The 27,189-nt window shown below is 48.2% G+C and overlaps 2 protein-coding genes across 12 annotated transcripts in view; both read left to right on the top strand.

Moving 5' to 3' along the window:
* LOC133757960 (protocadherin gamma-C5) overlaps nt 1-27,189 on the top strand; it is a 180,839-nt gene that overhangs the window by 31,907 nt on the left and 121,743 nt on the right. For 2 of the 11 annotated variants that reach the window (XM_062188960.1, XM_062188970.1), the window contains exon 1: nt 11,400-13,968. The exons of 5 other annotated variants lie outside the window; for them this stretch is intronic. In XM_062188960.1, the coding sequence (XP_062044944.1) occupies nt 11,548-13,968 (2,421 nt within the window). In that variant the 5' untranslated portion in view covers nt 11,400-11,547. Of the gene's footprint in view, nt 1-956; nt 3,561-5,734; nt 8,249-11,399; nt 13,969-15,283; nt 17,805-27,189 lie in introns of those variants that run through there. 4 more of the 11 variants (XM_062188971.1, XM_062188947.1, XM_062188964.1 and 1 more) reach the window with 4 other exon arrangements.
* Nucleotides 23,509-26,184, top strand: LOC133758194 (protocadherin gamma-A7-like). The gene has a single exon (XM_062189386.1). It carries the CDS (start codon nt 23,665-23,667, stop codon nt 26,182-26,184), a length of 2,520 nt encoding a protein of 839 aa, XP_062045370.1. The 5' UTR covers nt 23,509-23,664.

The raw sequence follows: 27,189 nt of genomic DNA, 5'->3' as shown, positions 1-27,189 counted from the left end.
CCTAGGTTAAGTTCTTGGCTCCTAGCTTTGTCCAGGCCCAGCCTTGGCCTTTGTGAGCATTTGGAGAGTAAATCAGCAGATTGAAATGTTCTCTTCCTTCCCCCCTCCCTCTCTCTCTCTCTCTCTTTCTCAAATAAGTTTTTTAAAAGAGTTTTCATGTCTACATGGTTTCATATTCATGGGAAGTTGTGGAACCATATAATAAAGTGGAATGGGATACATTTAACTGGCTTGGGGAGAGGAAAAAGAAATAAAAATGAATTGAGAGACAACTCATATCTAAGGAGAAATATTTAAAATACTGAAGCCCTAAAAATAATTTGTATGTACTCAGTTGGCCTTGCAATTGTGTCAAACATATTCAGAAACTGGCATCAGGAATAAATTTCAGAACTAGAGTAGTGCATGTCTTAAAGGCCTATGAGAGCAGAAGATAATTAATTTATAAACTAATATCAAATGTAAAATATATTTTGGCTTAATGTACTCTTTATGTCCTTTAGAAATAGTGTTCTAATTAGGTTAATTATTATACTCATATATCCATATGGTAGACTACTACATGGCTGTAAGAAATAAATGGGAAATCTCATTAAGAACTGACACAAAATGGTCTTAGAGATATAACAAATTTTTAAAAAGCAAGTGCAGAGTATGCTATAATGTGTGCCTACATTTCTGTAAAGAAAGGAGGGAGAGCATTTTTTATCATCTGCAGTACACAAAACATAGCTCTGGAAGGATTACACAAGAAACATGCCACTCATTTGAAAGCAGGGATGAGGAGAACCTATGCTGTATGCACCTTTTACATTTGGATGTTTTAAAACAAGTAGATGCTTTTTATAATACAAAAAGAAGAAGAAAGGTTCTTTGCAGTTGGAAGTCGTGGGTGCAGTTCCCCGAAAAAACCCCTGGGCGTCGCTGTAGGGCAAATGAAGAGAGACGATATCCGAGTCGTTTGGGGAGCTTCTGGGAGGGTAACTTCCTGCTCAAACCAACCCAGAGAGGAGGCCAGTACAGATTCAGAAACCGAGGGCGGAAAAAGTAGCTCAACCCCGGATTCTGCCGTCCTCGGAGGGCTTATTCCTCCTACCGGCAAAGGAGCAGGGCATCGGCAGAGAGAGGGACGCCAGAGGATGAGGCTGGGCGCAGGAAGGCGCGGTCCCGCGCCATGGCTGCAGGTACTGTTGCCCTTTCTGCTCTCTTTGTTCCGCGGGGCTCTGCCAGACCAGATTCGCTATTCAATTCCCGAGGAGCTCGCTAAGAACTCGGTGGTCGGAAACCTAGCCAAGGACCTGGGACTCAGCGTCCGGGACTTGCCAGGCCGGAAGCTGCGGGTTAGCGCAGAGAAGGAGTATTTCGCTGTAAACCCCGAGAGCGGGGACTTACTTGTGAGTGACAGGATAGACCGAGAGCAGCTTTGCGGGAAGCAGGCGCTGTGTGTTCTGGATTTCGATGCTGTCGCTGAAAACCCACTCAGTATTTTCCACGTCGCAGTAACAGTGCTGGATATGAATGACAATACTCCGCTCTTCAAGCAGAGTAAGGTTGATTTAAAAATTGGAGAATCCACTAAGCCAGGTACAGCGTTTCCCCTGGACCCAGCCCTGGATTCGGACGCTGGTCCTAATTCACTGCAGAGATACCACCTCAACGACAACGAGCACTTCGAGCTAGCAGAGAAGCAGGCTCCAGACGGGCGTAAATACCCCGAGTTGGTTCTGAAGCGTTCTCTGGACCGAGAGGAGCGTGATGGCCACCGCTTGGTCCTCACAGCTGTGGACGGCGGGGACCCTCCTCAAAGCGGCACCACCCAGATCCAGGTCCAAGTCACTGATGCCAATGATAACCCTCCGGTGTTCAGCCAGGATGTGTACAGGGTCACCCTGCGGGAGGACGTGCCGCCGGGCTTCTCGGTGCTCCGGGTGACGGCTACCGACCTGGACGAGGGCGTCAACGCAGACGTCACCTATTCCTTCCATAATGTGGACGAGTCCGTGGAACGCTTTTTCAGCTTGGATAAAAGAACAGGAGAAATCACGACCAGGGATGGCTTGGATTACGAAGTTGCTAGTAGTTACACTCTGGGTATAGAGGCGAAGGATCCCGGAGATTTAGCCGCCCACTGCAGGGTCCAGGTCGAAATTCTAGATGAGAACGATTGTGCACCTGAAGTGATTGTGACTTCAGTATTTACCCCCCTGCCAGAGGACTCACCACCAGGAACAGTGGTCGCCTTGATAAAAACCAGAGACAGAGATTCTGGAGAAAATGGAGAGGTTTACTGCCGCGTTTTGGGAAATCCTGAGTTTATATTGGAATCCTCCTCAAAGAACTACTACAAGCTAATGACAGGCGGGACCCTGGACCGGGAGCAGACCCCGGAGTACAACGTCACCATCACGGCCACCGACAGGGGCCAGCCGCCCCTCTCCTCCAGCATCAGCGTCACTGTACACATCTCAGACGTCAACGACAACGCTCCGGTTTTCCTCCAGGCCGCCTACGTGGTCCACGTGCCCGAGAACAACCCCCCGGGAGCCTCCATCGCGCAGGTCAGCGCCTCCGACCCCGACGTGGGCACCAACGGCCAGGTGTCCTACTCCATCGTGGCCAGCGACCTGGAGCCGCGCGCGCTGTCGTCCTACGTGTCGGTGAGCGCGCACAGCGGCGTGGTGTTCGCGCAGCGCGCCTTCGACCACGAGCAGCTGCGCGCCCTGGAGCTGACGCTGCAGGCCCGCGACCAGGGCTCGCCCGCGCTGCGCGCCAACGTGAGCCTGCGCGTGCTGGTGGGCGACCGCAACGACAACGCGCCGCGGGTGCTGTACCCGGCGCTGGGGCCCGACGGCTCGGCGCTCTTCGACACGGTGCCGCGCGCCGCCGAGCCCGGCTACCTGGTCACCAAGGTGGTGGCGGTGGACGCCGACTCTGGGCACAACGCCTGGCTGTCCTACCACGTGCTGCAGGCCAGCGAGCCCGGGCTCTTCAGCCTGGGGCTGCGCACGGGCGAGGTGCGCACGGCGCGCGCCTTGGGCGACAGGGACGCGGCGCGCCAGCGCCTGCTGGTCGCGGTGCGCGATGGCGGCCAGCCGCCGCTCTCGGCCACCGCCACGCTGCACCTGGTCTTCGCCGACAGCCTGCAGGAGGCGTTGCCGGACCTCGGTGACGACCCCGGCCCGTCTGACGCGCAGGCCGAGCTGCAGTTTTACCTGGTGGTGGCCTTGGCGGTCATCTCTGTGCTCTTCCTGCTGGCGGTGATCCTGGCCATCGGCCTGCGCCTGCGACACTCCTCCAGCCCCGCCGCCTGGGGGTGCTTCCAGCCTGGGCTTAACTCCAAGTCTGGACCCGTGGTTCTCCCCGACTACAGCCAGGGGACTCTGCCCTATTCCTATAATTTCTGCGTTGCCTCACAATCTGCCAAGACAGAGTTCAATTTTCTCACTGTGACCCCAGAAGTGGTTCCCCCTCAGGACCTCCTCTGTGATGATGCCTGTTGGGCACCAAGTGCAAATCATGAAGATGCAGAGGTCCCATCTGCCTCGGATACTGTTTTAAAGGTGAGCTTTAATTTAATTATTTTCACTCCGAATTTCAGTGTTTCTTAGCACATCATCTACCTGGAGTAGGAAGTTCCATTCAGATTTCCTTGTCTTGTGAGTCAGGTTTGGGCACTGTTCCGCCTTAATTATCTTTATCTCACCTAACCAAATCATAAGTGCAGGTTTTATATCTAAAATGTGAGTTTTATCTGTAATTGCAAGCCTTTACTACATGAGATACTTCTTTCTCTTCCTCATCTTTGCATTCCTTCCCTTTGAAGGTTCATTACCATTGAGACCTTGTGTGATTCTTTTCATTTTCAATGTATTTATTACTCAAATTTTACTTCTATTTTCTCTTTTAAATAACAGTAGCTTTTGAAAGATTTATTTTATTCACTTGAAAGGCAGAGAGAGAGAGAGAAACTCTTCTGTATGCTGGTTCACTCCCCCAAATGGCTGCAATGGCTGGGACTGGACCATCTGGGTCTCCCATGTGGGTGGTAGGGTCCAAGTACTTGGACAGTGTTGTACTGCATTCTCAGGTGCATTAGGAGGAAGCAAGATCAAAAGTTGAGCAGCTGGACTTGAACCATGCTCACATGGGATGCCAGCCTCGCAGACGGCAGCTTCACACACTGCACCACAGCACTTGCCCCCTATTTCTTCTCAGACTCATAATACTCAAGAGTAAAGAGTCCTCCTCTTAGTAGTTTGTGGAAACCAAGGGAAGGAAGAGTTTGCCCAGAGTCACGGCTGGTTAACCAGATTTGGGAAGGACATCAGGTACTAACCTGAAGACCTACACGCTAGGACCTTTGCAGGCTAAGTGATCTGGGAAGCCCAAGTCTGTTTTTAAAGAATGGGTAATGTTTGAGGTGAGATGTGTCCTCTGTGAAGAGTGTATATAGTAAATGTGAGAAATGACTCCTCTTCTGCATATTAACAAATAGCAGCTCTTGAGAAAAAATGCGTTTGAGAAAACATTTTGCAACCTGTGCTCACATTTTCTGCCAAGTACTACTTAAAACTTTGGTTTTGATTTTTTTTTAATTATAGACACAAAATATCTTCATTTAAAAATGTTTCTTATGAGGGTATCATTAGGTAAAAATTACTTCTCCCACTTAATGAGCTCTTTAATCCTTTTCAGTTATGAGGGCTTTCTCATAACTGTTACACAGAGGTGATAGCATTGCTTTTCTGCCTCAACATAAAAATGCCACACGTTGCTGCTTGCTGTTGAGCATGAGAGGCACGCTTTCATGCTCTTATGAACTGAAACCCTGATCGCCATCACTGTACCTGTAGCCACCAGTAGCTGGTCACTGTACAACATCTGACTACAAGTATTTGAATATGGTTACAAGACATATATAAGCAATGCAAATCAGACTTTTGGCATAAGATACTGCAGCTGCCATGTTCTTAGACTGAAATTCTAGGCAGTTTGTAAAAAGCCAAAGAAACAACAGAAGTATTTATTCGTTCTGCACATGAAAGGTAGTACAATTTGCGTAAGTCAGTAATTCTTTTTTGCAAAGGTACTTTGAGGGCTAGATTTATTTCTTTGGCATTCTTTTTTCCAAATCTTTTTTTTTTATTTTTAAGAAAGCTTTTATTTAATAAGTATAAATATCATAGGTACAACTTTCAGATTATAGTGGCTTTTCCCCTCATACCCACCCTTCCACCCTTCTTTGGCATTCTTATGTACAAATGGGCACATTTTCATAAATATATCCTGGGGGGGGGGGGGAAGATCAACACCTGGATACTGCAAAGGTAAGAATTTCATGTCCTGACTAATTGGACTCAATAGAGGAAGACAGAAACTAAAGGACATAGGCTCAATGGTACATTAAACAAAACTTTTCTAGGGAAGTAAAAAGAATATAATAGTTACATTGACCTCAAGGGTGTGTAGAACTCTTCTACTATTTATGAATTAAAGCTTAAGAAATATGAACGAAGTCACACAATAACACATTAGGATATGGCAACATTATTGAAAGTTAGAATATAATTAAACGTAAGGGAAATTAAAAAAAAATAGAATTGGTGTAGTAACTGGTTAAGACTCTGAGCGTCGCTGTTCACCAAGGTGGGAGAGAAGCTGTAGCAGAAGGGACCCGGCTGTCTCCCGTTCCATACCAAACACAGACCAGACAAATTCCTGGGGAGAGCCGCGCGTCCGTGCCCCCACTGCCGTTTTAACCAGGGAATGCGTTCCTCTGGGTTTTAGAAAAACGGCAGACTGAACCAGGACTAAGAAAAAACTGTATAGAGAGAAGGCAATGGCGGAGCCACTGAAGCACTGCAGAGAGCTACCGCTGCTTGTCATGCTGCTGGGGACGTTGTGCGCGCAGGGATCTGGGCAGATCCGCTACTCGGTGCCCGAGGAGCTAGACAAAGGCTCTTTGGTGGGCAACATCGCCAAGGACCTGGGGCTGGAGCCGCGGGAGCTGGCGGAGCGCGGAGTCCGCATCGTGTCCCGAGGTAGGGCGCAGCTCTTCGCTCTGAACGCGCGCAGCGGCGGCTTGGTCACGGCGGGCAGGATAGACCGGGAGGAGCTCTGCGCTCAGAGCGCGCCGTGCCTGGTGAGCTTTAACGTCTTGGTTGAAAATAAAATGAAAATTTATGGAGTAGAAGTAGAAATAATTGATATAAATGATAACTTCCCGCGATTCAGGGATGAGGAATTAAACGTAAAAATTAATGAAAATGCGGCTGTGGGAACGCGGTTAGTGCTTCCTTTTGCGCGGGACGCGGATGTGGGTGTGAACTCCCTCCAGAGTTACCAGCTCAGCTCCAATCCGCACTTCTCTCTGGAAGTGAAAAGAGGAAAGGATGGGCAGAAATACCCGGAGCTGGTGTTGGAACAGCCTCTGGATCGCGAGAAAGAGGCTGTTCACAACCTGCTCCTCACGGCCTTAGATGGTGGAGACCCCATACTCTCTAGCAGCGCGCGCATCGGCGTGATGGTCCTCGACGCAAACGACAACGCGCCCCTGTTCGCTCGATCCGAGTACAGAGTGAGTGTTCCAGAAAACGTGCCTGTGGGCACCCGGCTCCTCACGCTGACCGCCACGGACCCAGACGAAGGCATAAATGGGAAGTTGACCTACTCTTTTCGCAACGAAGAAGACAAAATTACAGAGACTTTTCAACTTGATTCCAACCTGGGGGAGATCTCAACTATGCAATCGCTGGACTATGAAACAGCCAGCTTCTACCACATGGAAGTGGTAGCTCAGGATGGAGGCGCCCTTCTTGCCAGCGCTACGGTGGTGGTCACCGTACAGGACGTGAACGACAATGCCCCCGAACTGATCCTCACCTCGCTCACCAGTTCTGTTGCCGAAGACTGTCCTCCTGGAACCCTAATCGCACTGTTCAGTGTGCATGATGGCGATTCTGGAGAGAATGGTGAAATTGAATGCTCTATTCCTGGGAACCTGCCTTTTAAATTGGAAAGGTCGGTTGATGATTACTATCACCTGTTAACAACAAATGCTTTGGACAGAGAGGAGACTTCTAATTACAACATCACAGTGACTGTCATTGACCGTGGGACTCCGGCGCTGTCTACAGAAAACCACATCTTCCTGAAAGTATCGGATGTCAACGACAACCCACCCACTTTCCCTCACACCTCCTATCATACCTCTCTCCCGGAAAACAACCCCAGGGGTGTCTCCATCTTCTCTCTGACTGCTCACGACCCAGACAGTGGTAGCAATGCTCAGGTCACCTACTCCTTGGCTGAATCTGCATTTCGGGGAGCACCTCTGTCCTCCTACGTCTCCATTAACTCTGACACCGGAATCCTGTATGCGCTGCAATCCTTTGACTATGAGCAGCTGAGAGATTTGCAGCTGTGGGTGATAGCCAGTGACAGCGGGGACCCGCCGCTCAGCAGCAACGTGTCACTCACCCTGTTCGTGGTGGACCAGAACGACAACGCCCCTGAGATCCTGTACCCCGCCCTCCCCACTGACGGGTCTACAGGTGTGGAGCTGGCGCCCCGCGCAGCAGAGCCTGGATACCTGGTGACCAAGGTGGTGGCGGTGGACAGAGACTCGGGCCAGAACGCCTGGCTGTCCTACCGCCTGCTCAAGGCCACTGAGCCAGGGCTGTTCGCCGTGGGGCTGAACACAGGTGAGGTGCGCACAGCACGGGCTCTGCTGGACAGAGATGCGCTCAAGCAGAGCCTCGTGGTGGCCGTCCAGGACCATGGCCAGCCCCCGCTCTCGGCCACTGTCACGCTCACTGTGGCCGTGGCCGACAGCATCCCCGACGTGCTGGCGGACCTGGGCAGCATCAAAACCCCCATCAATGGCAATGATTCAGACATCACGCTGTACCTGGTGGTAGCGGTGGCCACCGTGTCTTGCATCTTCCTAGCCTTTGTCATCATACTGCTGGCACTAAGGTTGAGGCACTGGCACAAATCACGCCTGCTGCAGGCTTCAAGAGGCAGACTGGCAGGCATACCAGCCTCCCACTTTGTGGGAGTGGACACCTTCCTACAGACCTATTCCCACGAGATCTCTCTTACTGCAGACTCCCGGAAAAGTCATTTGATCTTCCCCCAGCCCAACTATGCAGACATGCTCATTAGTGAAGAGGCTTGTGAGAAAAATGAGCCTCTCCTGGTATCTGATAAGATAAATGCCAACAAAGAAGAACCCGGAGTTGTTCAGGTCAGTTTTCTCTTTCAGTAAGGGTGAGCACTTTCTTTCATTTATTTCATTAATCATTTTCCACCACATTCAGTATCAGCTAATTATTCACATAGTAATTACTATTTTGCTCTATTAACTTGATTTTTATCTGATAAGCAGTGCTTCCTTGATTTGTCTCCAAATTCTATTTGGGCTGCATGTCTTCTTTATGCAATATGTGGTTTAGAAAATCTAACTCTAAGTAAAAAATGCCTTAAAAGAAAGTGGCACACAACCATTTTATCCGAGGATTTTGTAACTTTGGAACTGCTATCATGTTAATAGGATAGTGGTTTTATTAGATCAAGTTGTTAAGTACATTGTTTTCTTTTGAAAATTTGTCTCAACACCATTACTTAATGTGCTCTGGGAGGGACATTTTGCAGGATTAATTTTTAGTATGTGTGAAGTTTGCACCAGGAAATAACATATAATGCTTGCATAAATCAGCAGGAGAGTACCAGAAACTTCGGCACAACAAATATCAGAAAGGTAGATTAAATTTATAGTGATGATAATATTTGCAGCATTCTAAAATTTGAAACGTTTGAGCTAAGTCATGTAATGATTTGGATATGTGTATTTGATGAGAGAAGAAATCTCTGAGAAGGAACCTTAGAATTTGTGTTTTATTCTGTGACATAAAGACTCCAGTTAGATTCTGCTACACTCAATAAACATCTGTTGCACATCTGGCATCTTCCAGTTACAGGTAGTTCTTCACTCATCAGAATTAGTTTCTTCTGAAATGGCTGCATTTCAGCACTGTAGGTACAATTCTGCATTTTTACAAGAATCTAAGATGTGTATTTGAAACATGAGTTCATAGGACAGGCATTGTGGCAAAACAGGTTAAATCACTGCGTGGGATACAGGCATTCCATGTTAGAGTGCTGTTTGGAGTACTGGCTACTACTCCGCCTCCAATCCAACTTCCTGCGCCCAAGTAATGGCCCAAGTACTTAGGTTCCTGTGTGTCTGAGTCTCTCTCCCTCTCCCTCTCTTTCTGTCACTCTGCCTTTTGTTGCAGTTGATTTCTCCACAATGTTGCAGTGACTCTTTAAAAAAAAGGCTGAGAAGGAAAGATGTGTTGAGTCTTAATGCTGCCTTTAAAAGGAAAATCAATTCAATATAAGAAGGGCTTGAAATCTGGAAATTCATTTCTGAGAGATATGATCATCTTAATAGATTTTTCTTAATGAAATACTGGTCTATGGGTCTCAAATTCTAGGAACATGTGTTGTGTAATGTAAGGACTACCCAATTCATTTTCTACTTCTGACTTGCTGACGGTGATTTTCAGGAACTTCTTTTTCAAATATTTATCAGTCTATCAAATTTTATAATTTCAACACCTTGAGTGCCAACTACAAATTATGAAGGGGGGAATGGTAATGGAATATTGTTAATGAGATAAGAGGCTTCAAAAACTCAACCAGATGGAAGGGTTTTGATACATTTGGAAACTGATGGCCACCTCATTTTTATTGTTTGAACATTTACTTAAAGGACGTTAAAATACCTATGAAATTCTGATCCTATTGCAAAATATGTAGATTCACTGAATAGTGAAAGTACCCAATGAGTGACAAGGGAATCTGTATGATGTCTTCTATTGCAACATGAAAACTTTTCCACTGTTTTTTTAAAAAAGGGTTATAGATTTTGGTAGGTATCCTGAGTTAACTTCTTTGCACAATAGAAACATGATTTAAACCTCTACAAATGACCAACAGATATTACATTTTAAAATGTTTGACCCACACACTCTCATTATATTTACCATGTACTTTTGAAAATATTTGAATCTTTAGTTTCGTTTGTACTCTGAAAAGATAGCTTGTTCTTACTAATTGAAGGGTTCACACAGTGGTAGAAAGGCACTTGCATAGGCATTTTCTGTAGCAAAGTCTTGAATGAGTAATTTTTTTATGTTTTATAAAGTAAAGAGGTCAATGAGTGGCTGTCTAGAGTCCTAGACACAATGAACAGTTTAATGGTTTCTGTTACAAGGTGAGTTCACACTGCTGCACTCCTGCCAAGTTTTAGAATAACAATATATTGTATGGGTTAAAGATACATTCTTTGAAGATCTTCTACTTTGGAAATGAAGTTAAAACTTTAAAATACTTGTCAGAAGCATGGAAATTGAACTGCTTATTGACAAAGGAAGAGTGCCAATAATGAAAGGTTCAGATGATTGTTTAGTAACTTGGGTATCAAGGGAAATTGGACAGCATAGACTACTTTCCTTAGAATATGGGAGGAGGTTCCAAAGACTTCATGAAGAGGCATGTTACCTATTAAGTCCATCTATCCATGCCTCTTGTAGCCCCTTGAGTAATTGTAAAAACCATACTTGACTCCCTAAATCAAAATATCTCACTGTTGTTAAACTAGTTGCAAAGATACAGCCCAGTTTAGGACCATTGTAAGCTGCTATGGGAAATATCATTTGTAAAATAGTTTTTTAACCATACTCAATTAAAAGTGGACACTTGGAAACCAGAGGAAAGAGATCTCTTCTTACCATCATCATACCTTTATTTCATAAGGACTATAAGTCTTCTTGCTTACCTATTACACTGCTTCTTTTGATGGAAAAATAATAAAGGTAGAAGATAGTGAAACATAAGAAAACAAGAGTCATAATTTTTATAAATTAGGAAAAAATAGTGTACATCAAGCAGTGTACATCAAGCTAATATTTCAAGAATCTTCATGCTACGTCTTCATCACCAACACTATCATTTATATCCTTGTCTATACATCATTTTATTTGGTCTTCAATTTGAAAACCAAAAGCACAACAATGCCAGTAAACAACTTGAACAAATTTCTGCTCTTTGACGAGTCAAAAGTACTCTATCTGGACGGGTAAAGTTCAAGTTCAAGGAAATGACAGCGAGAATGAACACAGAGTGAATACTTAAAATGTTAAAAGGCCTTGTGAAATGGGAAGAATGAATATCAGTACCAGTGTATGGCCGGATTTTCTCCTAACCCTCTCCTTTGGAGCTGGTCGTCACTACTACTGAAGTTCCGCAGCCTAGGCGCGGGGTGGCGCTGTTGGCTAGTGCTGGGCGACCAGTCTGCCGCGGCCGACCGGCCAGAAGCCGGCTGCCTGGGAAGAACAGCGCGCGCTCTCGCAGGCTCCCTGCCGCGGAGATTCCCACCAGAGATCCCACCGCCACGGCAAAGCTGGAAGTCGCCCCTGCTCCAGGAACTCCGAGGATCATCTCTCCGAAATCGGAAAGGCAAGGGCAAGGGCAAAGGGGATGGGAAGCGGCTCCAGACCCTGGGGCCCAGCGGGGCGGGCCTGGATGCGCTTTCTCTTCCTGCTGCCTTTGTTCTGCGCCGCGCGCCCGGAGCGGATCCGCTACGTCATCCCCGAGGAGCTGGCCCGGGGCTCGCTGGTGGGGAACCTTGCCGGGGACCTGGGGCTCGGCGCGCGGGATTTGCGCGCTCGGAACCTCCGGGTCAGCGCCGAGCAGAAATTCTTGACGGTGAACCCCGATACCGGGGATTTACTTGTGAGCGATCGTGTAGACCGAGAGCAGGTTTGTGGCAAGAAGTCGACATGCGTTCTGGAATTCGAAGTGGTTGCTGAAAAGCCTTTAAACTTTTTTCACGTCGTGGTGCTGATCCAGGACATCAACGACAACCCTCCCACCTTCAGCGCAAACACCACTGAGCTGGAAATCAGCGAGCTGGCGCCGGCTGGAGCCACCTTCGCGCTGGAATCCGCGCAAGACTCCGACGTGGGCGCGAACGCGCGGCAGCGGTACCTCCTCAGCGCCGACCCACACTTCTCTCTGGCCCAGGAGGAGAGCCCAGATGGCAGCGGGTACCCGGAGCTGGTGCTGAAAGCGCCCCTGGACAGGGAGGAGCAGTCCCGCCACCACCTGGTCCTCACCGCCGTGGACGGGGGCGAGCCGGCCAGAAGCTGCACCACCCACATCAGGGTGATTGTCGCAGACGCAAATGACAACGCCCCGGCGTTCACCCAGGACGTGTACAAGGCGAGTGTTCGCGAGAACCTGCCCGCTGGCTCCTCGGTGCTGAGAGTGATGGCCACTGACCCGGATGAGGGCGTCAATGCCGCGATCACCTACGCCTTCGTCAGTGTGGGCACGGCGGTGAGGCAGGTGTTCCAGCTGGACAGTAAGACGGGGGAGCTCACCACGGCTGGAGAACTGGACTTCGAAGCGAGAGAGAGCTACACAATGGGAGTGGAAGCCAAGGACGGCGGCCGTCACGCTGCTTACTGTAAAATACAAATAGAGGTCCTGGATGACAACGACAATGCCCCAGAGATGACTTTGGCTTCTGAGTCCCAACTTATACAGGAAGACGCTGAGCTGGGAACTGCTGTGGCTCTGATCAAAGCACACGATCTGGATTCTGGACTTAATGGGGAAATCGTGTGCCAACTCAAAGGAAAGTTTCCATTTAAAATAATTCAGGATACGAAAAACACATACAGGTTGGTGACGGATGGAGCCCTGGACCGGGAGCAGACCCCGGAGTACAACGTCACCATCACGGCCACCGACAGGGGCCAGCCGCCCCTCTCCTCCAGCATCAGCGTCACAGTGCACATCGGAGACGTCAACGACAATGCTCCGGTTTTCCAGCAGGCCGCCTACGTGGTCCACGTGCCCGAGAACAACCCCCCGGGAGCCTCCATCGCGCAGGTCAGCGCCTCCGACCCCGACGTGGGCGCCAACGGCCAGGTGTCCTACTCCATCGTGGCCAGCGACCTGGAGCCGCGCGCGCTGTCGTCCTACGTGTCGGTGAGCGCGCACAGCGGCGTGGTGTTCGCGCAGCGCGCCTTCGACCACGAGCAGCTGCGCGCCCTGGAGCTGACGCTGCAGGCCCGCGACCAGGGCTCGCCCGCGCTGCGCGCCAACGTGAGCCTGCGCGTGCTGGTGGGCGACCGCAACGACAACGCGCCGCGGGTGCTGTACCCGGCGCTGGGGCCCGACGGCTCGGCGCTCTTCGACACGGTGCCGCGCGCCGCCGAGCCCGGCTACCTGGTCACCAAGGTGGTGGCGGTGGACGCCGACTCTGGGCACAACGCCTGGCTGTCCTACCACGTGCTGCAGGCCAGCGAGCCCGGGCTCTTCAGCCTGGGGCTGCGCACGGGCGAGGTGCGCACGGCGCGCGCCTTGGGCGACAGGGACGCGGCGCGCCAGCGCCTGCTGGTCGCGGTGCGCGATGGCGGCCAGCCGCCGCTCTCGGCCACCGCCACGCTGCACCTGGTCTTCGCCGACAGCCTGCAGGAGGCGCTGCCGGACCTCAGGGACGACCCCGGCCCGTCCGACGCGCAGGCCGAGCTACAGTTCTACCTGGTGGTGGCCTTGGCGGCCATCTCTGTGCTCTTCCTGCTGGCGGTGATCCTGGCCATCGGCCTGCGCCTGCGACACTCCTCTGGCCCCGCCGCCTGGGGTTGCTTCCAGCCCGGTCTGTGCGTCAAGTCTGGACCCGTGGTTCTCCCCGACTACAGCCAGGGGACTCTGCCCTATTCCTACAATCTCTGTGCTGCCTCGCATTCCTCGAAGACTGAATTTAAATTTGTTAATATAAACCCGGAAAATGCTCCACCGCAGGATCTTCTATGCGATGGAGCTTCTTGGTTTGAAAATACCAGCAATGACGTTCCAAAAATGACGTCTAACTCAGCCAGTTTGCAACAGGTGAGTTTCTTCAAACCTTTCCTTCCCGACATGATTAAGTTTAATTCATTAATCTCGAGATAGAAAGTATACAACTCTGAAATGCCCTGATTTCGTTGTGTTGTGCTGATGTATCTCAGCACAAAGTGCAGAACTGGGAGATTCTTTGTAGTCTTATCTGTGAAGCAGTTGTTCTTTCATAGATATTCTTGTGATGATCTTGGACTTTTTCTCTCCAAAAACAATGTAATCAGCAATATCTTTAATATGGGATGTCTCTTGAATCAAATACAAATCTAACCAATTACATGGTTTTCATAGTTTCAATGCAGCCAATCGTAAAATGTATTGGAATGCATGAAAGATATGCATTATATATTATATAATTATTATATACACTAAATGTTTTTTAAAAATTAGTATATCTTCACTTTCTTTGCATATGCTTAAACATATACACTGGGGCTTTGGGCACAGTAGTTAAAACACTGTTTATAACTCCTGCAACCCTTATCAGACCGCCAGGGTTTGAGTCCTGGCTCCGTTCTCAATTCCAGCTTCCTGCTAATGCACTCTGAGAGTCAGCAGGTGATGGCTTCAGTACTTGGATCCCTGTTACCCATGTGGCAGACCCAGAATGATCTGACAGCTCCTGGCTTTGGCCTGGGCCAGTCCTAGCTACTGTGGGCATTTGGGAAGTGAACCAGTGAATGGAAGATTCTCTCTCTCTCTCTCTGTGTGTGTGTGTGTGTGTAAATACCTTCCTAATCAGGAGGATAAATAATTTAGGAAGTGTATACAGATTTTTTCCCACATCAAGGCAGTCCTTAATTTATCTGTTGAATAAAAACAGATAATAGCATCTAAAAATTGTTAACTGCTATGGCTGGTGCTATAAGGGCTTGGGTCAAAATGTGTTTGTGGTTTTAGATGCTCTTATTGAAAGGTAAATGATGGTGGAGTGATAATTCAAGATTTACCGAAAAAAAGTAATATTTCTGTTTTCCAAGATCCTTGGGTATTATTTTCAAAACAATGAGTGGTAAGCCCCACTCATGTAAGATTATTTGAAATATATTTTATTTTTTCAAATACTTCGCTTTTGGGGGGAGAGAAATCTGAACGTCATCCCTGCAGATTTAACAGAAGTAAAATCCTCTGAGTGATAGTTTCGCAAAGTGGTGCAGTACCATGTTAGGACTCTAAGCGTCGCTGTTCACCAACTCGGGGGAAAAAAAAAATCCTCGGGAACTCGCGTTGTATCCTCTAACCGCCAGGAAAGCCGCGCAGACATTCTGACCTGAAACGGTTCGCATCTGCTCTCCGCTTGTTTAAGGAGCTTCACTTCGAATGCTGAGGGGGAGCAAACGGCGTGCGGATCTGTTCATCCCGCTGAGAATCCCAGGGAAATCCCTAAGCAGCCAGTAATGGCGGCTCTGCGGGGGCGCCGGCACCGCGGAGAGCTGCTCCTGCTCTTGACGCTCCTGCAGGCGCTGCGGGGAGCCAGAGCTGGGCAGATCCGCTACTCTATTCCCGAGGAGCTGGACAAAGGCTCCTTTGTGGGCAACATCGCCCAGGACCTGGGGCTGGAGCCGCGGGAGCTGGCGGAGCGCGGAGTCCGCATCGTGTCCCGAGGTAGGGCGCAGCTCTTCGCTCTGAACGCGCGCAGCGGCGGCTTGGTCACGGCGGGCCGGATAGACCGGGAGGAGCTCTGCGCTCAGAGCGCGCCGTGCCTGGTGAGCTTTAACGTCCTTGTCGAGGACAAACTGAATCTTTATCCCGTGGAAGTGGAAATCGTGGACATTAATGACAATGCACCCCGATTCTTAAGGGAAGAATTCGAAGTGAAAATTCTCGAGAACGCGGCTCCATCCTCTCATTTCCCACTAATGGAGGTCTTTGACCCTGATGTGGGGATGAACGCTCTCCAGAGCTTCCAGCTCAGCGACAATAGTCACTTCTCTGTGGACGTGCAAAGCGAAGCCCACGGGCCCGTGTACCCGGAGCTGGTGCTGGAGCGCGCCCTGGACCGCGAGGGAGAAGCCGTCCACCGCCTAGTCCTCACGGCCACGGACGGTGGCGACCCTGTCCGCTCAGGTGTGGCCCGAATCCTGGTAACTGTCCTCGACGCCAATGACAACGCTCCGGTCTTTACTCAGTCAGTCTACCGAGCGAGTGTGCCTGAAAATCTGCCGGTAGGTTCGCCGGTGTTGTCGGTGAATGCCACAGACCGGGACGAAGGAGCCCATGCGCAAGTAAGCTACTCCTTCGCGAAGATCACAGAGAAGATCTCACGGCTTTTCCGCTTGGATGCTCTGACTGGAGAAATCTCTACCTCTGCAAACCTGGACTATGAGGACGTGAGCTTTTATGAGCTGGATGTGGAAGCCCGGGACGGGCCGGGTCTCAGAGGCAGAGCCAAAGTGGCCATTACTGTCTTGGACGTGAATGATAATGGGCCCGAAGTGGTCATTACGTCCGGCAGCAGAACAGTGGCAGAAAGTGCCCCTGCGGGGACAGTCATTGCACTTTTTCAAGCTTACGACCGAGACTCTGGCGTGAACGGCCTGGTAACGTGCTCCATTCCCAGAAGCCTCCCATTCGAATTGGAAAAATCAGTAGACAATTATTATCGATTAGTGACGAATGCAGTTCTCGACCGGGAACAGGTGTCCTTGTACAACATCACTGTGACAGCCACAGACAAAGGAGCACCGCCACTGTCTACAGAAACCCTCATCTCCCTAAAGGTGGCAGATACCAACGACAACCCGCCCACTTTCCCCCATTCCTCCTACTCTGTCTACCTCCCTGAGAACAACCCCAGGGGCGCCTCCATCTTCTCCGTAAATGCGTTCGACCCTGACAGCGAGGAGAATGCCCGAGTCACCTACTCCTTGGCTGAAGGTACCCTCCAGGGGGCGCCCCTGTCCTCCTACGTCTCCATCAACTCCGACACTGGGGTCCTCTATGCGCTGCGCTCCTTTGACTATGAGCAGTTTCGAGACCTGCAGCTGTGGGTGACAGCCAGCGACAGCGGGGACCCGCCGCTCAGCAGCAACGTGTCGCTCACCCTGTTCGTGGTGGACCAGAACGACAACGCCCCCGAGATCCTGTACCCCGCCCTCCCCACCGACGGCTCCACAGGCGTGGAGCTGGCGCCCCGCGCCGCAGAGCCCGGATACCTGGTGACCAAGGTGGTGGCGGTGGACAGAGACTCGGGCCAGAACGCCTGGCTGTCCTACCGCCTGCTCAAGGCCAGCGAGCCGGGGCTGTTCGCCGTGGGGCTGCACACGGGCGAGGTGCGCACGGCGCGCGGCCTGCTGGACAGAGACGCGCTCAAACAGAGCCTCGTGGTGGCCGTCCAGGACCACGGCCAGCCCCCGCTCTCGGCCACCGTCACGCTCACCGTGGCCGTGGCCGACAGCATCCCCGACGTGCTGGCGGACCTGGGCAGCCTCAAGCCTTCCGCCGGTGCGGACGAGTCGGACCTCACGCTGTACCTGGTGGTGGCGGTGGCCGCGGTGTCCTGCGTCTTCCTGGCCTTCGTCATCGTGCTGCTGGCGCTCAGGCTGCGGCGCTGGCACAGCTCTCGCCTGCTGCGGGCGTCGGGCTGCGGCGGCGGGCTGGCGGGCGTGCCGGCCTCGCACTTGGTGGGCGTGGACGGGGTGCGCGCCTTCCTGCAGACCTATTCCCACGAGGTGTCCCTCACGGCGGACTCGCGGAGCAGCCACGTGATCTTCCCGCAGCCCAACTACGCGGACACGCTCCTCAGCCAGGGGAGCTGTGGGAAAAGCGAGCCTCTTTTAATACAGCCAGATTCAGGTTTTTGTAAAGAGGAAGACTCCTTTATTCAGGTGAGATTAATGTTTTTCATGGCTTTTCCAACAGAAAATGTTAAAATTCTCTTTGACCAGTTCCTTGTCTTTTGCAGTAAATCACACAATTTTAAATCTAGGTTTTCTCATATTTCATAAAACCCTAGATCTTCTTTACCTTTCTCTTTTTTAAAGTACTTGTTGATTTGAAAGGCAAAGTGATGGGCTGGGGTGGGGGGAATCTCCATCTGCTGATTGACTTCACAAATGTCTGCAATGGCCAAGCTAAAGCCAATAGCCCAGAACTCTTTCTGGGTCTCCCATGTGGGTGACAGGGGCCCAAGTGCCTGGGTCATCATGTGCTATTCTCCCCAGGGGCATTAGCAGGAAGCTGGATTGCCAGCGAGGAAGCCAGCCATTAACTGGTACTTTCATATGGGAAGCTGTCATTGCAAGCAACAGCCCAGCCTACTGCACCACAGTGCCAGCCTTCCTCCTTTCTCTTGTGGGCAAACTGCTTGTGCCTTGGATTTCATACATCTCATCTTTTCCCAATCACGAGACATTTGTTAGAGCCACTTTTTGTAATGTCAGGGGAAAAAAACTGAATTGTAGCCTCTTAAATGAGACTGACTTTTTTCTCAATGTTGTTAAATAATTGTTAGTTTTCTTTCTTAAGACTTATTTATTTGAGAGGCAGGGTTACAGACAGAGGGAGGGAGAGTTTATTTATTTGAGAGACAGAGTAACAGAAAGAAAGGTCTTCCATCTGCTGGTTCACTCCCCAAACGGCTGCAATGGCTGGAGCTGGGCTGATCCAAAGTCAGGAACCAGGAGCTTCTTCCAGGTCTCCCACATGAGTGCAGTCTTTCAGTGTTTTCCCAGGTCATTAGAGGGAGCTGGATTGAAAATGAAGAAGCTGGGACTCCAACCAGCACCCACGTGGGGTGCTGACATAGCGGAGGCTTAGCCTGCTGCACCACAGTGCTGGCCCCAATTGTTAATGTTTTCTAAACAAGGTGGATTCATGAAAGATATTTTTCACCTTTAATACTTAGTTACCGATTGTTTGTTTGTTTCAAAGGTATTCATTGGTTCTCTCCCCAAATTTCCCCAGTAGTGAGAGCTAAACAAGTCTGAAGCCAGGAGCCAGGAACTCCATCCAGCTCTCCTATTTAGGTGGCAGGCACTCAAATACTTAATTCATCCCAAACTGCCTCACAGGATTCACATTAGTTGGAAGCAGGATTGGAAGTGGAGGCAGGACTCAATCCCAGGCCATCCGACATGGAATGTCTCAATCTGCTGAACCACAAGTCTGCCCTCTCCAAGTTTCCTTTTTTTAAAGGTAAATATCAGTAATACCCAGAGGAGGAAATACTCAATATTTGGTGTTCAAAATACATGAATAATATTCCTAGAACTGTCATTCAGATGGGCTGGTCAGAACTTCTGATTTTAAATTAAAATTGAAATTTTTTAATTAAAATTTTAAACAAAAAACTTACCTTGGGGCTGCTTTTGGTGTAACATTTGAGATGCTATCCAAGATGTTTGTTCCTGGCTTCAGCCTGGCCCAGCCTCAGCTTTTGTGTTGGGAAATAAACCAGCAGATGGTTCAAAAAAATAAAAATAAATAAACTATCTACCTTGTGCAAATAATTAATTAATTAACTTATCTACCTCACACAAGTTCTGAGAAAATAATTTTATGAAACTTATTTTAAATACTAAAGCAGTATAGTGAACAAATATTTGTAATCACCATTGTTATAATTACTGGATTACTAAATGGACACCTGCTGCTGTGTCCTACTGTAGTTGCTCATGCACATTATATACTTAATAGTATTTAGAAGTGAAAATGAAGTATAACATGTTTTCAGTGGTGTCCATTTGTAGGAAATGTCTCTAAAAACAGACTTGAATGATATATTCAAGAATGAAGGATCAATAGAATTCCAATAAAAGTTGAAATAATTTATCCCTTTTATAGAGTTAAATTTTTTGTTTATTTGGGGAAAGAGAGAGAGAGAGACATACAGAGAGAGAGAGAGAAATCTATCTGCTCACTCTCCAAATTCCCACAATGGCCAGGAACAGGCCAGGCTGAAGTTGGAAGCCGGGAACTCTATCCAGTTCTCCCACATGGGTAGCAGGAACCTCACTACTTGAGCCACCACCTGCTGCCTCCTGAGTTATGAATTAGCGGAAAGCTGGAGTCTGAAGCAGAGCCAGGTGTCAACCCCAGGCACTGTGATGTGGGACCCAGGAGTCCCAGGTTGCAACCAGTAGTTCAACTACCTGCCCTTAATTTGGCATTTTCAACCCAAAGAAAATAAAGGTTCTATCATATAGGAACTCCTTATTCAAATGGTGAAGGGGAAGGGGTTTATCGTTTTTTAAGGAATTATTTATCTGACAGAGAAAGAGAGAGATCTCTCTTCCATCTGATGATTCACTCCACAAGAGGCTGCAACAGCCAGAGGTAGGCCAGGCTGGAGCCAGAAGCCAAGAATTCCATCTTAATCTCCCAAGTGAGTGGCAGGGACTCAAGTTCTTGAGCCTTCATCTGCTGCTTCCAAGGTGCATCAGCAGGGAGCTGGATCTGAAGCAGCGGAGCCAGGCTTCAAACTGGCACTCCAGTATGACCTGTGGGCATCCCAAGCAGTGATTTAACCTGCTGTGCCAAGTACCTCCCCCAGGGTTATCATTTAGAAGAATGATTTATCTCATTAATTATGCTCTAGAGGTACAAATTAAATTATGATTTGGTTGAGTAGAAAAGAGTGAAGTTTTAATTAATCAGTTAGGGATGGGGAGCTTTCATCTTCTAGTGTTCACTCCCTGGCCTGGAACTTAATCCAGGTCTCCCACGTGGGTGGCAGGAATCCAATTACTTGAGGCATCATTGATGCTTCCCATTGTCTACATTAGCAGGAACCTGGTGTCTGAAGCCGGAGTCAGGAATCATACCCAGACATGCCAATGAGGTAGGCAGGAATCTTAACTGATAGACTAAATGCCTCTTTCAGAAAAGAATAGTTTTTTGTTGTCAAAGTTGTTCTAATAGGAAGTGCATTCTAAGGAGGTAGGAGACCCTGTTATTGGCACTCTTTCAAAGTAGGTTGATGACCTTAGAATTTTTTTAAAAGATTTTTATTTATTTGACAGGTAGAGTTACAGACAGTGAGAGAGAGAGAGAGAGAGAGAGAGAGAGAAAGGTCTTCTTTCTGTTGGTTCACCATCCAAATGGCCGCTATATCTGGCGCTGTGCCGATCTGAAGCCAGGAGCCAGGCACTTCCTCTTGGTCTCCTATGTGGATGCAGGGGCTCAAGGACTTGGGCCATCCTCCAGCTGCCCTCCCAGGCCACAGCAGAGAGCTGGACTGGAAGAGGAGCAACTGGGACTAGAACCTGGTGCCCATATGGGATGCCGGCGCCTCAGGTGGAGGATTAGCCAAGTGAGCCATAGCACCAGGCCTGGCCTTAGAATTCATGGAACACAGGGGTCATATGATTTGATGAGTTTTTAATATTACAGTCAACATTTCTTTTGCAATCGAGTTTGAGTCCTTGACTTGAAAGTAGAGTATATTAGCCACTAGTACATTTAAATTTGTTATGCACATGAGGGAAAAAAAATTAATTCAGGTGATATCTTGAAAATGAGTGAGAACTTCTTTGTAGTCTTTGTCAGTCTTCATAAAGATAACATTTAATTGATGTTTTTAAAATAAGGTGATGAGAGTAATACTTGTCTTTTCTTCTTTCTATTTAATAAGCTGTTCAAATGTACAGTTGGTTGGACTTGTTCCTTCATCAGCCGCTGGGGCATCAAATTGTGATTTGAAACCAGTTTGATAAGTTCTTGAAGTCCATAGAGGAGCAAATCTTTAGTTTCTCAGACACCATGGCTAGGGTTATAACCTCCTTGCAGAGTTTATCAGAAGTGGCTTTGCCAAACAAAACTAGGTTGTTGAGCTTGTCTCAGACTTTAAGCTAATTATTTGGGGCTTCAACTCAGGCTTTTTCACGGGGTCTTATTGGCCTTTGTTGGCTTTCCAGTGTCTCTCCTTTTTTCATCCTTGGCTAACACTGCAAAGTTCAGAGAGAGCTGCAGTGGCCACCAGGACCCTATTACATTTTTCTCTAATCCAATGTTGTGATATTTGTACTTCAGCAATTATTGTAGAATCACTTATTTCAAGTTTCCAAGCATTTATTCCTAACAAGAAATTCCACCAATCTACATATTCAAGTCTAATTTGTTTGAACATTTGTTATATAATTCTTTGATAATTTTAATCCAGAATTTAGTAGTAAATTACAATTTTAAAGAACTTGAATCTTTGGTATTAGCTATGTGAGTACAATGGTTTCTTATACAAATATGATTGTTTGCTTTATGTACTTGGACAGTAGGAATGTTGTTTTACTGTATCACCAATTTTCGGTCATTGAAGCTACATCTTAAACACTCATTGTTATAGGCAGTACTCACTGAGATTCATGGACAGTAGGCTAGTTTATTTTGTTCTCTTTTCTGAGTGACCTGTGACTATTTCATTAAAAAAAATTCACTAATAGAAAAAAACTATCGGATTCTACTCTCATGAAAGTAGTTCATACATGAAGACTGATCAACTATTTAACATCCTGCCAATTACAGAATTTGCTAAGTTTTCATTAAATGAAGCTCTCTGATCTACCCACCATACAGATCATTAACACTAAGATAGTCTTCTGAGGTTTTAAGAAAATACTGAATTTTGACGCATCAGAAAAAAACATGTAATAAGTTATTGGGCTATTTTATCATTTGCAAAAACCATCCATTTCTGGTCAAACTCCTATCGAAGTGATAGTTGCCAAAGGGTGAGAAGCAACATCTGAGAGAACCCTTGGGAAATATCTACATCTTCACCTGGGAATGAACTAAACTGAACTCCAAATCAGTGGCTCTTCAATAGAAAAATGTTCATAAAGAAATGGGAGAAAAGAATTAATTCAGTGCCTGGGAAATGAAATAGAAATTTGACAGAATTTTTGAAATGCAAGTAAATAAATGGAGGTTGGTATCTTTCCAACAAAAATCAATCAATAATAATGTACTCCCTCTGAAACTATAAAATTATTTCTATTTGATAATTCGAGTTTATATTTTATTTTATTAAGCATATCTTGGTTGTCTGGTAGAGATTCATACTTAGTTTTATGTTGTGAAATAACTTAGATAAGTTGAATACTAAAGATAAGGAATTTACTTTCTAAATATTCAAAGAGGCTTCAAAAAGTTTGTAGGAAAATGAGTTTTTAAATAATACATATATATTATTCAGAGACACACGCAATTTACCCTGTTAGCAGAAGTGGTTGGTTTTTCTCCATGTGTGATAATGAGTCAGTACCCAAAAGAAGAAGAAAGGAGACTTCGAGTTGCAATGTGAAGCAGAAATTTTTAAAAAATTATCTAGAATTATCAAACACCCACCCATGAACACAACTGAAATAATTAAGTGTCTTCAAGTGGATTTTTAGACTGTATCAGAAATATCTGGCATGAAGAAATCTAAGTAAACAAGGAAATTTTGAAGAATAAAACGGTTGTCCGCGCAATCTATTTTTCTTCAACATGGTGCAGTAACTTAGTAAGGACTCTGAGCGCCGCTGTTCACCAGTCGGGAAAATGGAGCGAGCGATCCCGCAGGGTCTCCGAGTTTCACAGCACAGAGAAAGCATAGATTGAAACAAGCTCTCTTCCTAGCAGCACCAAACTCAAGCCTCTGCTCGCTGGATTCTGGTTTCCTTTCCGGACGCAGAGGGGTCCACGCGGACACACCTGCGCTTAGAAGCACATTCGGAGAAAGCTCGGTGTCCACGCGAGGTCAGCAGGACAATGGCGGCGCGACAGAGCGGTGACTGCAGGGGATTTGTCCTGCTCTCCTTTCTCCTGGGGACCTGGTGGGAAGCCTGGGCGGGACAGATTGTCTACTCCGTGTCGGAAGAAACAGACAAAGGGTCTTTTGTGGGCAACATCGCCCAGGACCTGGGGCTGGAGCCGCGGGAGCTGGCGGAGCGCGGAGTCCGCATCGTCTGGCGAGGTAGGGCGCCCCTTTTCGCTCTGAACGCGCGCAGCGGCGGCTTGGTCACGGCGGGCAGGATAGACCGGGAGGAGCTCTGCGCTCAGAGCGCACGCTGTCTGGTGAGCTTTAACGTCTTGATGGAAGAGAAAATGAATCTCTACCCTATAGAAGTGGAAATCATAGATGTTAATGACAACGCTCCTAAATTCTTAACAGAAGAAATAAACGTAAAAATAATGGAGAACACGGCTCCTGGGGTGCGGTTTCCACTAAGCGAGGCTGCGGATCCAGATGTGGGCACCAACTCCCTGCAGAGATACCAGCTCAGCCCCAATCGCCACTTCTCCTTGGTTGTGCAAAGCGGAGAGGATGGGATCAAGTACCCAGAACTGGTGCTGGAGCAGGTTCTGGACCGGGAAGAAGAGGCCTTGCACCACCTGGTTCTCACTGCCTCTGACGGTGGGGACCCGCCCCTCTCCGGCACCGCCCACATTCGGGTGACGGTGGTGGATGTGAATGATCACAGCCCAGTCTTCTCTCTGCCTCAGTACCAAGTGACTGTTCCTGAGAACGTGCCGGCGGGCACGAGACTCCTCACGGTAAATGCTATTGACCTGGATGAGGGAGTCAATGGGGAAGTGACATATTCTTTTCGGAAAATAACTCCCAACCGCCTACAGCTATTCCATCTGAATTCCCTGACGGGAGAGTTATCCACTCTGGAAGGCCTGGATTATGAAGAAGCCAGCTTCTATGAGATGGAAGTTCAGGCTCAGGATGGTCCTGGGAGCCTGGGAAAGGCCAAAGTCCTGCTCACAGTTTTAGATGTGAATGACAATGCTCCAGAAGTGACTGTAACCTCTGTAAGCAGCTCAGTCCCTGAAGACACGCCTCTCGGCACAGTGATCGCTCTTTTCTACCTGCAAGACAGAGATTCCGGGGAAAATGGAGAGGTGACCTGCACTATTCCAGAAAACCTGCCTTTTAAATTAGAAAAGTCCATAGATAAGTATTACAGATTGGTCACAGCGGAAAACCTGGATCGGGAGAAGTTCTCAGTGTATAATGTTACCCTGAAAGCCACAGATGGTGGAACCCCTCCACTGTCCACGGAAACTCACATCTCCATTCATGTGGCCGACACCAATGACAACCCACCCACCTTCCCCCATTCCTCTTACTCCATCTATATTCCTGAGAACAACCCCAGAGGCTCTTCCATCTTCTCAGTGACCGCACAGGACCCGGACAGCGACCAGAACGCCCAGGTCACTTATTCTCTGGCTGACGACACCATCCAGGGGGTGCCAGTGTCCTCCTACATCTCCATCAACTCGGACACTGGGGTCCTGTATGCACTGCGTTCCTTTGACTATGAGCAGTTTCAAAACCTGCAACTGAGAGTGAGTGCACATGACAGTGGGGACCCACCTCTCAGCGGTAATGTGTCGCTGAATCTATTTGTTCTGGACCAGAATGACAATGCACCTGAGATCCTGTACCCCACCCTCCCTACTGATGGATCCACTGGCATGGAGCTGGCACCGCGTTCTGCAGAGCCTGGATACCTGGTGACCAAGGTGGTGGCGGTGGACAGAGACTCGGGCCAGAACGCCTGGCTGTCCTACCGCCTGCTCAAGGCCAGCGAGCCGGGGCTGTTCACCGTGGGGCTGCACACGGGCGAGGTACGCACAGCACGAGCCCTGCTGGACAGAGATGTGCTCAAGCAGAGCCTCTTGGTGGCTGTCCAGGACCATGGCCAGCCCCCTCTTTCGGCCACTGTCATACTCACCGTGGCCGTGGCTGACAGCATCCCCAACGTCCTGGCTGACCTGGACAGCATCAAGACTACAGCTGATTCTGATGATTCAGGCCTTACACTCTACCTGGTGGTGGCAGTGGCTACAGTCTCCTGTGTCTTCCTGGCCTTTGTCATTGTGTTGCTAGCACTCAGGCTGCGACGCTGGCACAAGTCACGCCTGCTGCAGGCTACAGGTAGTGGGTTGTCAGGAATGCCTGCCTCACACTTTGTGGGCGTGGACGGGGTGCGCGCTTTCCTGCAGACCTATTCCCACGAGGTCTCCCTCACCACGGACTCGAGGAAGAGCCACATCATCTTCCCTCAACCCAACTACGTGGACATGCTCATCAGTCAGGAGAGCTGTGAGAAAAGTGATTCTTTGTTGACATCCATAGATTTTAATGCATGTAAGGATGAACCCTCAAGTGTTCAGGTGAGTCCCAGACTGCCTTTATTTCCACACAGAGTTCCATTTTGCATGAAATGTTTCTATTTGCAAAGCAAGCATCTTGAAGATGGGGGGGCACTTTAAAGAGGTAAAAGTAGATTTACCATGATTTCACAGGTCATGTTTTAACAAGGAACAGGTAGGTGATAGTATCATCTCGTTAGTGAGATCTTATGGGCAAGATGGGATTGTAGAGGATCACATTTTTGTACCTTCCTCCTACTTTTCATTTAGCTTTGTTAATTTGTGTATTTTATAAAAATGAATTGGTGAGTCTTTCTTGGCGTGCTAGGTTGGGAAGAGCGCAACACACCTCAGCCACCTTCTTGGGATTCTCTGTAGGATTCAGACCTGTGGAAGAGCCATAGATTTGTTCATTCAGAAGTCCTTTTCTGTGTCCTGCTCCTGACTCCATGTACTTCAGCTTGGTCACCCTGAATATCTTTGGTCTTTCCATTTATTTAAAGCATAATAATCTTTACAGCTGGGGTGCTAATGGGAGGTTAGATTGATGCTTTAAAGGATGATGTGTTGAAGCGTCACTTAGATCTATATCAAAGACAAGCAGGGAGGTTAATGCCACAATAAAGGAGATTGGCCCCAGTCAACGGGAATATCATCTGGAGTGTTGGAACGGGTGTTGTGAATCAGGCAGTCACATGTTTTAACACAGATTCTTACGCGCTGTTGTACTGGTAATATCCATGTGAAGTGTGTCTGTAGGCTCTCCAAGGGGAAGACTGGGCATGCTGGCTTTATGAAACAACCATCTCATGTGCTCAAATTCTAGGCAATCATCAATTTTATTCACAGATTCTTCTGGGGAAAAAATCTGTTTGAAATAACCCAACCTAGGATGAACTACTTCCATATTCTTTTGAATAGCATTTCAGTAAAATTGAATACTTGATGTGTCTGTTGTCAGTGAGAGGTGGATGACAAGGTAGGCTTGATCCCTGGGATGTTTTGAGTGTTAATAAGAGGATGCATTTTTCCAGCATGATTATGTATTTGGCAATATTTTGCTAATAGTGGACTAAGGAATAGCATTTTTATGGAGTTTATTTCACACATTCTGCAGTGTTCAGA

Source organism: Lepus europaeus, chromosome 4, assembly GCF_033115175.1.
Source record: "Lepus europaeus isolate LE1 chromosome 4, mLepTim1.pri, whole genome shotgun sequence".
NCBI lineage: Eukaryota > Metazoa > Chordata > Mammalia > Lagomorpha > Leporidae > Lepus > Lepus europaeus.
This window is presented reverse-complemented; position numbering and strand designations above follow the sequence as displayed.

What these genes read in the sequence shown, in the direction of transcription:
- LOC133758194 (XM_062189386.1), top strand. Translation starts at nt 23,665, where the DNA reads ATGGCGGCGCGACAGAGCGGTGACTGCAGGGGATTTGTCCTGCTCTCC.